General features: G+C 50.0%; 1 protein-coding gene across 2 annotated transcripts in view; it reads right to left on the bottom strand.

Annotated features, from left to right (window-relative positions):
* Positions 1–13,268, bottom strand: part of PIGL (phosphatidylinositol glycan anchor biosynthesis class L) — a 94,739-nt gene that overhangs the window by 22,697 nt on the left and 58,774 nt on the right. Inside the window, exons 4-7 of one of the 2 annotated variants that reach the window (XM_008156215.3) lie at positions 12,648–12,715; positions 8,254–8,285; positions 6,559–6,692; positions 3,042–3,500 (exon numbers count right to left, since the gene is read on the bottom strand). In XM_008156215.3, the coding sequence (XP_008154437.2) occupies positions 3,402–3,500; positions 6,559–6,692; positions 8,254–8,285; positions 12,648–12,715 (333 nt within the window). In that variant the 3' untranslated portion in view covers positions 3,042–3,401. Of the gene's footprint in view, positions 1–3,041; positions 3,501–6,558; positions 6,693–8,253; positions 8,286–12,647; positions 12,716–13,268 lie in introns of those variants that run through there. The other variant, XM_054709725.1, reaches the window with a different exon arrangement.

Here is a 13,268-nt window from a genome sequence, read left to right as displayed (position 1 = left end):
GACTTGCTGAGGCCAAATGCTGCTTGTTTGGAAAATCTGAAGCATGATCCATGACAGGCCATTTGTATGGAAAAGACACTGGAAACAGCTTTGGTGAGCCTGAAAGTTGGGTGTGGTCAGGTCTCAGCGAATCACCAGGGTAAGGCAAACAGTGTGAGCCAGGATGATGGAGACTCAGATATAGCATCTGCCTGCTGGCTCTGTGTATATGTGTGTGTTGGGGAGGGTTCCAGAAAAGGAACAGTGTCCTCTGTCAGCGCTACCTCCAGCTCTCTCCCTGATGTTGGACAATTCAGTTTCTCCCTGTGTGTGTCTGGTGCCTTTCAAGCTGCTGCCCCTATGCTGAAGCTCAGAGGGAGTGAGTCAAAGTGAGTCCATGTCCGGGCCTTTTAAGAGGAACTGCCTGGGACTCCAGCAGCCTCTGTCTTCCTCAGTCACAATCTCCACTGGTTTTAATATCTACAAGTTATGGGGATTTCTCACCTGGCACTGGAACTCTTGATAAGGGTGGCGGGGGCGGGGCTGGGACCCCTCACTCCTCAGGGGGATCTCTGCAGCCAATATCTCTCCTGATTTTTACGTACTACATGTGGATGTGGGATCAGCCCTTTCTTCATCTCCACTCCTTCTATTAGTCTCATGTGGTTTCTTCTTTAATTCCCTAGTTGTAGGACTTCCATTCAGCTAGATTTTAGGCAGTTCTGAATGATGGTTATTCTGTAGTTTAGTTATAATTTTGATGTGGTTGTGGGAGGAGATGAGTACTGTGTTTATTTACAATGCCATCTTGACAGAAAGTCTGTGTATACAGGGTGTCACAAAAAATGTATACACACTTCAACAGCTGATTCTATTACATTTTGAAAATGAAATGTATTTTAATAAACAATGCCTTTATAATTATTTTAAAAATATTTCCTTAGCCACAGAGTATGTGTATTTTAAAAGGTCTTAATGAGACAGGCTAATAAGCCAGGACAAGTGGAATAGGGAAACTGAGACAGCTAATTAAATGGCCAAGCAGTTTACAGCTATCTAGCAAATCACAAAATCCTATCTTCCCTAACTAACCAAGGACACTTAAGAGTAAATGGTTTACATTTCTCCCCAACCAGAGGGTAAAAACTTAAATCACCCTACTCAGGGAGATAGCAGAAATCCAATTAGTGCCAACCACACCAAAGCACATGAAGTTAAGAAAATAAACCTCATTTTGGCGCATAAGCATAAACTGATGAATATTTTATTGAGATCCTCCCCTAAACGCCCAGCCTTTAAAACCCTCAAGTTGAAGGGCCCAGGGTGCACTGTCCCTCCCAGGAGCACGCCCATGCCTTTCTACCCTCTCAAACTTGCAACCAGGGGAGCAATGGGCAGCAGCAACTTTTCCCAAGATAACCCCTGAAACTGCCTCCAAAGCCCCCTTTTCTCCGACTTTCCAGTGAACCAGAGCAGCCCTGCCGGGCTCATTTCTTTCCTATGACATTTTTAGAGCCGAAGCAGCCCCACCTAGACTTTCTCCTGTGCTTCTACCGTAGGCCCTTCCCATCTTCACTGTCCCCAGCTTTCATACACATACTCTCAGAGTCACCTGGACTCGTCATGTGAAATCTTCCCTGCATGAAGTCAAGAACCCACCCTTATTGGCCAGCCAGGGACAGACCAGCTCTGATTCCGTCTGGAAGGCTGGGTCGGTGTCCACCACTCCAACCAGTGTTGGTGGCTTGTTTTCGTCACTTTCACATGAAGGAGCTGTTGACAAATTTTTAGTAGACAGGTAATAGCCAGTTTTACGACTTCAATTCCAGCTTCAGGGCCTGACAACTCTGTGAGCCAAATTTGGCCCCCAGGAGGCATTCAAGACAATGGTGGCCCTCAGCCAAGTGGAGCAAGTTTGGGTGAAGAGACCAAGAAGCAGGTCTCTAACCTGCTGCTATGGAGCTAGCAATTCAGGGCTTCATGTGACACGCAGAGGGAATACTCAGGAGGTTTCTTCTTTTTCCTTTTAAGTCCTTACCCAAGGACATATTTTTATGTGCCCTGACTGGGAATTGCACCCACAACCTTTTGGTGTATGGGACAATGCTTCTACCAACTGAGCCACCCGGCCAGGGACCAAGGTCTTTTCTGTATCAGCCTCTGATTCCTGCTAGTCCCTCTGCTCAATGCCTATTTTCTCTCTAAGGCCTCCGAATACTTTCGGCTCCTCTTTCCTGAGCATTGCTGTGTGTCACACCCGTTTCTATGCACCTCCTCTCAGATTGGTACATTACTGTCCCTGTTTTGCAGATGAGAGAATTGAGGCAGAGGGAGGTTAAGCACCTCTTCTGTGGTTACCTTGCTGGTAATTTTGGCCTCCACCCAGGTTCACTAGTCTGTGGGCCTGTGCTTTCCACCACAGAGCTTCCCTGCCTCAGGCTACTTCCCTGGAGCGTTAGCTGGATTCTGACCTCTCAGAATGCTTTTGTTTGTAGTATAATTTTAAGACATCAGGTTATTGAGTGTGTGTGTTTTATTTTAAAAGGCCAGATTTCTCTTCCTATTTCCTGCTTTCCCCATAAGATTAAGAGCTGAAATGTTTGATTATAAATTCGCTGAGGGCAGGGCCCACATCATATTCTTCTCTGTGTAAAACTGCCACCACAGCGATCGGAGCCTGGCTGCCCCTGTCTGAATGTGATGTTACACAGAGCACGTTTTCCCTAGATTCAAATCTGATACATAGGCCACAAAGATAAATCAAAGGAACTAGGGTTAAACTAATTCAGTATAGACTATGTGTGTGTGTGTGTGTGTGTGTGTGGTGAGCCGGCTCTGATACAGCGTAAATGCGTGGCAGCGTCACCTGTGCATTGGCCCGGAGCACTTGCACGGTCACTAACATGACCGCAGCTGGGGTTTCACATGTATTATTTTTCACAAGCATGGGAGAAGCTAGCAGGGTAGCTATGGTTATCCTTGGGTTTGTTTTTGGTTGTTGTGTGTTTTTTCCCAGAGGAGGGAGCTGAAGTTTATTTATTTATTTTAAAAAATGTACTTTATTGATTTTTTACAGAGAGGAAGGGAGAGGGATAGAGAGTTAGAAACATCGATGAGAGAGAAACATCAATCAGCTGCCTCCTGCACACCTCCTACTGGGGATGTGCCTGCAACCAAGGTACATGACCCGAATCGAACCTGGGACCCCTCAGTCCACAGTCCAACACTCCATCCGAGCCAAACCGGCCAGGGCGGGAGCTGAAGTTTGGACAGTCCTTTGGCCTGCCTGGCCTCCGTTCGTCAGGGGCTGGCGAGCCTGAGGAGCAGAGTCCTGGGAGGCCACCCTACGCTCCTTCGGCGCAGGGACATAGGCCAGCTCCAGAGCAGGCCCGCTTCCTGGTCCTTTCTCGCCCTGTTCCGGGTCAGAGGGCGTGCAGAGAGTTGATTCTCAGGTACCGGGAGAAGAGCACGTGGAGCCGGCGGAACCACAGGAGCTGGCTGCGGTGGCAGGACATGGCCCTCTGCAGGAACCAGAGCACAGTTAGCCAACACGGCACTGGAGCGGTCCCGCTAACTTCGGTTTCCTCTTCCTCCCAACAACACCCCATGCTACGGCCTTCACTGGCTTCTTCCTGTAACCGCGGAACCCAGGACTGGCTATAACCTCGGAACCGAGTACCGCTCCCTCTCCCATGCCACACACTCCCGGTGATAACAGCAGAGGGTGCACGGCCTGCAGCACTCAGTCTCCACGCAGCATTTCAATTTTAACAACCCAGTGAGTTAAGTGCTATTATTATTTCTTAAAAAATAGATGAGGAAGCACATCACTCTCAAGTAGCTAGTTCAGAATGGGCTGACATTTGAACCCAGAGCCATCCGATCGCCTCTGGAGTCTTGTTCTTAATCACTTTGCCCCAGCACTTCACATGTATGACACAAGGAGTGTTTCACGGGGGCAGCTAGAACACCAGGCTCAGGCTCCTCTGAACTCGGTAGCCCGGAAGGTACAAGCGCTGTTAGAGAGGAAGAAGAATGGTGCACACAGGCATGGGTTCTCTTTGCTGCCTAATGGAAGAGATGTTTATTATCTAGTTATGCAGGTCTGGGATAGCTCAGTTTTTAAAAAGAACAGATAATAGCAACTGATTTAACTGTATGTAAACATATAGACGGTTTCTGCCTGTTTTTCTTTAAGTACCAAAGTGATCTTCCTCTCCAAGTTAGTATCATGATAAACCTTTCTCTGAATAACTCATTTTACATTTGTCAGGACATATGTGGCTTCAGAGATATAAGTACACCTGTGATAATGACAAGCTTTAAATGATAAAGGGAACCAACGCCCTAGCTGGTGTGGCTCAGTGGATAGAGTGTTGGCCTGCAGATGAAGGGTCCCTGGTTTGATTCTGGTCAGGGCACATGCCCAGGTTGCAGGCTCAAGCCCCACTAGGGGTGTGCAGGAGGCAGCTGATCAGTGATTCTCTCTCATCATTGATGTTTCTATCTCTCTCCCTCTCCTTTCCTCTCTGAAATAAAAAAATATATATATTTAAAAAAAAAAAAGAAAAGAAGTCCTAACCGGTTTGGCTCAGTGGATAGAGCGTCGGCCTGTGGCTGAAAGGTCCCAGGTTCGATTCAGGTCAATGGCATGTACCTTGGTTGCGGGCACATCCCCAGTGGGAGGTGTGCAGGAGGCAGCTGATCAATGTTTCTCTCATCGATGTTTCTCTCTATCCTTCTCCCTTCCTCTCTGTAAAAAATCAATAAAATATATTTTTAAAAAAGAAAATAAATGATAAAGGGAACTATCACCATAGGATATAGTCAGGAAAAGTATTATACAGTATTGTTTCAACAGGAAATACAACTAATTTTTTAAATAAAAATGTATTTGCAGAAACAAAATGGACGAACTCACAAAATAGTGTCAAAAATTTAAAGACCATAGTAAAAATAAAATGTTCATTTGTGAAACACCTTGAGCAAAGAGATGAACTTTGTAGTCCAAAGACACTTGATTTGTCTCCTTATAATAGTTCCCAAGTTATAAGAATTTCCTACATCATGCTGTCAAGTGGCCAATTGATTTAGCTTCCTAATGTTTCAATGAGTTTTCAGCATCCGTTCAATAAGATGGGCAATTACAGGAATTATATATTTATTGTCAACTTGGTTTTTTACAAACTTTATTATTCCTATTACTTTTGGTGCAAAATTTCTTAGGGAATACTACAAAATGTCAAAATTATTTCTATTCCCCACCCTCCCCACTTTAGAGCATTTTCATTACATGTCTTTCAAACTATGATTTTATTAGTTACACAATAATACTATATCATTCACCTGCTGCTATTAGTTCCTTTTTGGGCTATCACCCATTATAGTCAGTCATGAACATTCTTGCACGTAAATCTCTGGACACACTTTTGTTAATATTTTTTTTTAGGATAAAATCCTAGAGATAAAAGTTATTAGTCAAAGTAAGTATACATGTATTGTATTATACAAGGAATGCTGCTTATTTTATAAACAGCTTTAAACATTAAAAGAGCCCTGGTGAGGTGGCTCATTTGGTTGGAGCATCCTCCCAGGCATCAAGAGGTGATGGGTTTGATTCCTGATCAAGGCACATACCAAGGTTTCGGGTTTGATCCCCCATCGGGGTGTGGGCGGGAGGCAACCAATAAATGTTTCTCTCTCACATCTGTTTCTCCACCAAAAAACTATTAGATCTAATAAATGAATTTGACTAAGTTTCAGGATACAAAAATCAATATCCAGAAATCGATGGCATTTTTATACACCAATAATGAACTATCAGAAAGAGAAACTAAGAAAACAACCCCATTTACTACTATAACCAAAAAAATAAGGGACCTAGGAATAAATTTAACCAAGGAGGTAAAAGACCTGTACTCAGAGAACTATATGACATTGAAGAAAGAAATGAAGGAAGATACAAATCAGAGGAAGCTTATAACACAGACTTCCATTTAGGTCTTTTATCCATTTTGAGTTTATTCTTGTGTATGGTGTAAGTTAGTGGTCTAGTTTCATTTTTTTGCATGTACCTGTTCAATTTTCCCAGCACTATTTATTAAAGAGAACTAGAGGCCTGGTGCACAAAATTCATGCACAGGGGAGGGTGTATGTCCCTCAGCCCAGTCTGCACGTTCTCCATTCTGGGACCCACCGGGATTGGGCCTAAATGGGCAGTCAGACAGCCTTCTCACAATCCAGGACTGCTGGCTCCCAACTGCTCACCTGCCTGTCTGCCTGAAATTTTATTATTTTAATTTTCTTTTGATGTTTTTATGCATTTCCAGATTTTCTACAATAAGCATATGTTATTATTTGCTTTTTAAGCATGTATTATCTTTACAATCAGTAAAAAAAAAAAAAAGGTAGTTCTTGAAAATCTATGACTCCAGGTCCAGCACCAGTACTGACACGCAGGGGCAGAGGATGGCTGTTGGGGGAGGGCTCTGGTTAGGGCCTCTGCAGGGCCAGGGTTTGAGGAGCCCGGAGTCGGGGGCAGATCTGGAGTTGGGGTGTGCAGAAAGTTGCAATCCTCACCTTGGCCTGTGCCACTTCTTTGCTGGTGAGCACGAAGAGGACATCGCCGGCATGAAGCAGAGAAAAGGGCAGGTCCAGAAGGGAGATGTACTTGCGCAGCACATTCACAGACTGAAGCGTGAGCACTGTGCTCCCTGCGTGGGGAAGGGAAGGGGAGGAGGGAAGAGCTGTTGCTTCCAGACAGATTTTCCCGAGCCCCTACCTGCCCCTTGGGGCTCAGGGCGGGGCAGTGGCCCTTTGTCCATCATTCTCACAGATGAGAAGAGTGAAAGGACCGCAGGACACCTGGCCTGCTGCCTCTCCCTGCTACAGTCTTAGCAAGAAAAGGTTGGTTGCTGAAGTTTGGGATTTGGCTACCTCAGGGCCGGGGGAAAGAGGACACAGACAGGAATTTCTGTATTGGGAGGCCAGAGGTCTGCTTCCCGCTTGGTCACTAAAGAACTAGGAAAGTCCCTTAACCTCTCTGAGCCTCAGTTTTCTCATCTGTAAAATGGTGTTGATAGTGTGGGACCTGCCTGTCTCACAAGGTTAACAAATAAGAATCAAATAAACTATAGTCAAATTCCAAAGACCTCACAGCTTGGTGACCTCAGTAAGCCTCTCAGAAAGGGCACACGCTCACATGTTTTCAAATCTCATCTTCACAGCATTCCTGGGAGGGATGTGCATTGTCCCACTGACAGACCAGACACTAGCTCATAGGTCAAGCAGCTGCACCACACGGTATATGGCAGGTGGGGGCATGCACTATCATCCTTTGGGTTAGGAAGAGTTTTGAACTCAAGCACCCACCAGTCAGTTTCAATCTGGCTAATTAACTGTGAGATGGGAGCGGAGTTTGGACAGACAGACTGAACAAACACCAGAGGTGGAAAAGACCCACCCGTGAGAAAGCTAGAAGGCGAGTGGGCAGGGCCTGGCATGTCAGCTGCACCACAGGGCGCCCAGATGATTAGCTGAACATGATTTCTGGGTGTCTGTGAGGGTGTTTCCAGATGGGATTAAGCATCCAGTTAGGGGCTGAAGAGAACAAGAGGCCAAGGAGGGGAGAACTTCTTTTCTGCCTGACAGACAGGGATGCTGGTCATCTGCCCTCAGGCCCTGGGCTGGGGCTGGGATCTTGTCATTGGCTCTCTGCTTCTGGGGGGTGGGGCCCTGGGCTGGGGCTGGGATCTTGTCATTGGCTCTCTGCTTCTGGGGGGTGGGGCCCTGGGCTGGGACTGGGATCTTGTCACTGGCTCCCTGCTTCTCGGGCCCTGGGGCTCGGACAGAAGGACATCACCTGCTCCCCTGGGCCTCCAGCTTGCAGACGGCAGATCCTGGGCCTTCTCAGCCTCCATAACTGTATGAGCAATTCCTTGTAATAAATAGGTAACTAAATACTCTCCTATTGGTTCTATCAGCTCTGGTTCTCTGGAGAACCTTGACCACACCCTCAGTCTCCCCACAACGCATGGGGGCTGCCTGCTGGCCGGGCACTTCTCAGTGGATACACCCTGGTTCTGAGACCCAGGGACCCGCAGAGACAGAACCCTGAGCCAAGACAGGAAGAGGGTGGCCAGTCTCCCACCCACCACCTCCGCTTGGCCTAGGGCGGCTCTTTGTAGGCACAGTTACAAATTTCACACTAATCGGTTTCCTAGGGCGCCAGGGCTTTCGCTGACCTAGCGGCCTTCAGCACAGGGACAGGCTTACCTTCAGGGAACTTCCCTTCCGAACGGAGGGTCCTGGAGAGGGGAAGGACAGAGTGAGAGGAGAAAAATGATCTTTGCAGGAAACAGGAAGGGCCTTCTGAGGAAGCCCGCCACCCCCAGGGTCCCTCCAGGTCAGTTTCTAGATTGACACATAGATTTATGCTACAGCTGAAGGGCCCAATTTGCATAAATTGACACAAAGATTTATGCTACAGCGGAAGGGCACCCTACCCAAGGACAGCCAGTCCCAATCTGGAGGCTGGCCAGGGCTGACGAAGAGCCCTGGCTCAGGCCTTGCCCATTGGAGAGGAAGGGGTGGACTCTTCAAGGTTTTTCTCTCTGAAATTGTAATGTGAGTATGGTGGGAGACTATTTTATTTTTATAATATATTTTTATTGATTTCAGAGGAAGGGAGAGGGAGAGAGATAAAAACATCAGTGATGAGAGAGATGTGGAACAAAGTGTTGTCTTCCTCATCCAATGATCAGCTGCCTCCTGCACGGCCCCTACTGGGGATCGAGCCCACAACCCAGGCATGTGCCCTGACTGGGAATCAAACCGTGACCTCCTGGTTTATAGGTCAATGCTCAACCACTGAGCCACGCCAGCCGGGCTGGCGGGAGACCATGTTTAAATGCTGACATTTCTTCCCTGGCACCCTCTCTCCTCTCCTACCTGCCCCACTCACTCCCAACTCTGACAGCGGGGCTCTGTGTCTCCTCCTTCAGAGGGAGGCAGGTCCAGCAGCAGGGATTTCAGAACCTCTGGCCCACTTTGTTTTAAAAGCTGAGGGTGGAAGATGAGGCGGGTAGTCCGGACACACAGACACACATGAAAAGGGCTTCTTGGGAGCAGAGGCTAGGAAGAGAAGTTGGAGAGAATTGATAAAGTATGAGCCCTGCCAAAACCGGTTTGGCTCAGTGGATAGAGCGTCGGCCTGCGGACTGAAAGGTCCCAGGTTCGATTCCGGTCAAGGGCATGTACCTTGGTTGCGGGCACATCCCCAGTAGGGGTTGTGCAAAAGGCAGCTGATCGATGATTCTCTCTCATCGATGTTTCTAACTCTCTATCCCTCTCTCTTCCTCTCTGTAAAAAATCAATAAAATATATATATTAAATAAAAAAAAAAGTATGAGCCCTGAGAAGTAGAAAATCAGAGAAAGGTTCCTGGGACCCTGAGCACAGAGGCGACTGGTGCTGCAGCTGGATGGAGCCCTGGAGTATTCGGAGTTCGAGGCGGTCGGGATCTCCAAGGCAAGAGTGGGAATGCAGGTCTCAGCTAAGAAAGGCGAGCACCGGAGACACGCAGCTGTGCCGAACCTGCACTGCGCCCCCGGAGCCGAGGAGCCGGTGCTGGAGGAGGCAGAATGGGGGGCTGAGGGAGCAGGAGCGCGGGGCGCCTTTGGTGCAAGGAAGCCAGGCTGAGGCCGAGGAGCAGCCAGAGGGGCAGAGGAGAGAGCACACGCTGCTTCGAGGCATCACAGCAGTGACAGGCAGGGTCAGATACCACAAAAAGGTCAAGACCGAGGAGGACTGAAATAGACCTGGGGGGACTGTGGGGACCATTTTAGTAGGTTGGTGGGAGTAGGAGGCAGGCAGAGGGGAGGAAGGACGAGGTCGCGGGACTGGTCCTCTGCTCAGCGGGGCTGGAAGCCTGTGCACAAGGGGACACGAGGCCCAGCGAGCTGCAGCGCCTGAGGCTGGCCTGCCCGGACCGGGGCCCACGCACAGATGGAGCCAGGCCAGCACTGATGCCCTACTGGGTGCTGTTCTGTTAGATGCTTTGTTCCACATCTTGTTTCATTTCCTCAGAACAATAAGGTTACATATTTGCATCTTTTGGATGACAAACGCTTTACAGGTTCACACAGGCTTGCTTACTGAGGGGCAGTGGCAGTGGGGTGCCCTTCAGAGCCCTAGAAAAGGGACCTGTGTTCTAGTGTCGCTTTGTCTCTGGGGAGCTGGGGAGCTGGGGAGCTCTGCTTAAATCTCTCCCCATGTCTGTCGGTGCCTGCGTGAAGGACTGCGAGAAATAAGCCGGCCTTCCCCTCCGGCATGATGGGTGCTGCCGGGCAAAGCTGCCAGCCACCTGGCCTCAGACACGGAAGGACAACTGCCTGAGGCTGAGAGCAGGGGCCACGCTGGGGAGGCGGGAAGAGAAGGAACAAGGCGGCAGGAGAGGGACTTGGGGACGCGGCCCCGCGGCAGCCGGGCTGAGGAGGGAAAGGGTAGGAGGAAGCAGCAGACCTGAGCTCTGCAGGGGCACAGCCGGCCTCGAACAGCCGTGGCGCCAGCAGCCAGGGAGCCGCCTGAGGACACCAGACATCCACACCACGCTTGACAACGCACACGGGAGAAGGGGCGTTCAGACAAGCAGGAGGAAGAACTCCGGAGCTTTCTGGGAAACAACGTAAGATGCTGGGACAGGAAGACTTTTGGGGTGTGAGACGGGGAACTGACGACTGAACTTCCCAGGAGTGTCCCCGTGTGGGGAGAGGGGCCGCTGTAAGAGCATTTCCCAAGGAGCACGGACTTCGGCACATCAACACATTGTTTGATCTCAAGCACAGTGACCCTCACTCGTACCTAAAGCTGCCCCCAGGCTCCTTTCCCCGGAAGTGTCCCCGCAGTCTGTCTGCAGAAAGCTGTCCCGGGCTCTTGGCCCAGACGGAAGCCTTCCCCACTTTCCCCACTTCAGTGGTGGGGACAGGGCGTGGTGGGGACAGGGCGTGGTGGGGACAGGGCGTGGTGGGGACAGGGCGTGGTGGGGACAGGGAGGGGACCCACCCCAACTAGCCTGAATGCCCTGCGACAGCCTGGTGTTTGCAGCAGCCCCAATCTGGCCCCTTCTCTGGGCAGCTGGGTAGTAAATGCCAAGGCTCAGCGAGCACCGGAGTGAGGGGAGCCCCCATTCAGCTCTCCGTGGGGCTGACGTCCACTCTAGTCTTGGGCGCCAAGGCCTCAGAGTAACCACAGGGTTGGTTGGAAAGACGCCTCATGGCGTCCTCACCTTCCCACGTGTCTTCACGAAAAATTGCGTCTCCGGCTGTAAGCAGGGGATGCGTCTTTCCTGAACCTGAGGGCCCTGATGCAGGTTCGGGTCTTTCTGCAAGTGGAGCCGCTGGCTGGGACAGGATGTGAGTGGTCTTCCGAGGGCGGGAGCAGTCTTGCCTGCCCCGTGTCAGGGAAACAGGGGGCGGTGTGGAAAGACTGGGAGATCACTTACAGCCTCTGCCAGCAGGCGCCGCACCCTTTAGGGACAGCGCTGGAAGGCTCTAATGCTGGATGGGTCTTCAGAGGCAGCAGACGAGACACTAGATGGAGCCCCAGGGTTCCTGGGGTCTGGGGCGGCCTCTGCCACCCCGGCCTGGCAGTGCCGGGCAAACCGCCTCCCTGCCTGGGTGAAAGGAGGGGGCCCGACTGGACAGGTAAGGTCATTCCACCGTCACACGTTTCTCGGCTCCAGTCTGGGAAGGCTGGGCATGCCGAGGAGGGATGGGTAAGTCCTTCACTTCGAGCTGCCCTTCCCTTCCTCAGTGGTTGGACCGGGTCTACCAAGCTGCTGCCATGGTGCCCACAGGAAGCCCTTCTCTTGAGGACGGGGAACATGATATATGTTCGTATGACCCTGAGTAAGCCCTTAATCTCTCCGAGGTTCAGGTTTTATTCTTTACTGGCAAAATCCATATCAGTCAAGTAGGGTGACTGAAGTACAAATGAGATTTCATATTATGTATATACATCCCCCTCCTGCAAAGAAAGACATGAAATAGTGTATAAAATGTACAACGGCCGGGCCGGTGGCTCCGTCGGTTGGAGTGTTGTCCCATGCACCCAAAGGTTGCGGGTTCAATTCCAGGTCAGGGCATACACCTAGGTTGTGGGTTCGATCGCCAGTTGGGGCACATACGGGAGACAACCAATCTATGTTTCTCTCTCTCTGTGTCATCAATAAAAACATGTCCTTGGGTGAGGAATATACATATATATAAAACCGATGACAACAAAATAAATGAGGATAGGGAGGAAAAAGAAGATGAAGCCAGGAGGCACACTGGTTCACACAACTCAATCCTTAAAGTCTCGTACATGTGCTACTAAGGGTTGCACATTTGGCCCTAGAGGTTTCAGTGGCCAAAGCAAAGAGAGATGTAACACACACACACACACACACACACACACACACACACACACACGCAGCTGTTTGGGAGATGAAACAATAGGACTTGAGAGATTTCTCACGGGGAGAACGCGGGCGATGCAATGAGCACCATCGTCAAACTGCCACCACCGCTCGCTGCCAACAGCGCAGTGTCGTGGGCTCACGGAGCTTCAGAAGCCGTCCCCCTGAGCAAATAACAAACGTCTCCCCCCCATGACCCAGAGCATCGTACCTCACAGCCGCGTACAGAGCCACGTGATTGCGATGACCACTTACTCCCCCGGCATCGAAAGTCACCACCTGCAGAGAGAGGGGGTTTCACTCCTGCCCTGGCGCCAGCCAGCTGTGCCCTCCCGCGGGAAGGACAGGAGAGCAGAGCCAGGAAACTCCTCACGTTCTGAGCCTGGCTGAGCTGACCCGGCTCAGACCAATGGTGTGTAACTATGGGTGTGGCCGACTGGATGGAGACTTCCACAGCGGGTTCTGCTGTTAGCTCTTGTGCCTGGCGGCGGAGCAGAGTGCAATTCAGCCAGGCTCAGAGTAGCTTTGTCTTTATCTGCCTCGCCAGTTATTAGCACATTCAGTTTTCCTGGCTGGCTGCCGGGTGGACTTTGTTCATGATGCTGCCTGAGCTATCGGGTCTCTTTTCCTTGTGTCTTACTGAGGGCACAAAGGCTTTACGGGACAATGTCCACCATGGCCTGGGGTTAAGTTCACAGCAGAAATACATTTACTCATAGACGGCCTCTGCTTCCATTCCCACAGATATAGATCTGTTTATTAACTAAAAACTTAGATTCCAACATCTCAGTTCTACATGGATGGATTTTAAAAAGGCCAAGGAACAATTTAA

The sequence above is a fragment of the Eptesicus fuscus genome, chromosome 20 (assembly GCF_027574615.1).
Source record: "Eptesicus fuscus isolate TK198812 chromosome 20, DD_ASM_mEF_20220401, whole genome shotgun sequence".
Lineage (NCBI taxonomy): Eukaryota > Metazoa > Chordata > Mammalia > Chiroptera > Vespertilionidae > Eptesicus > Eptesicus fuscus.
The sequence above is the reverse complement of the archived record's forward strand: the minus strand, read 5'-3'. Positions and strand labels throughout refer to the sequence as shown.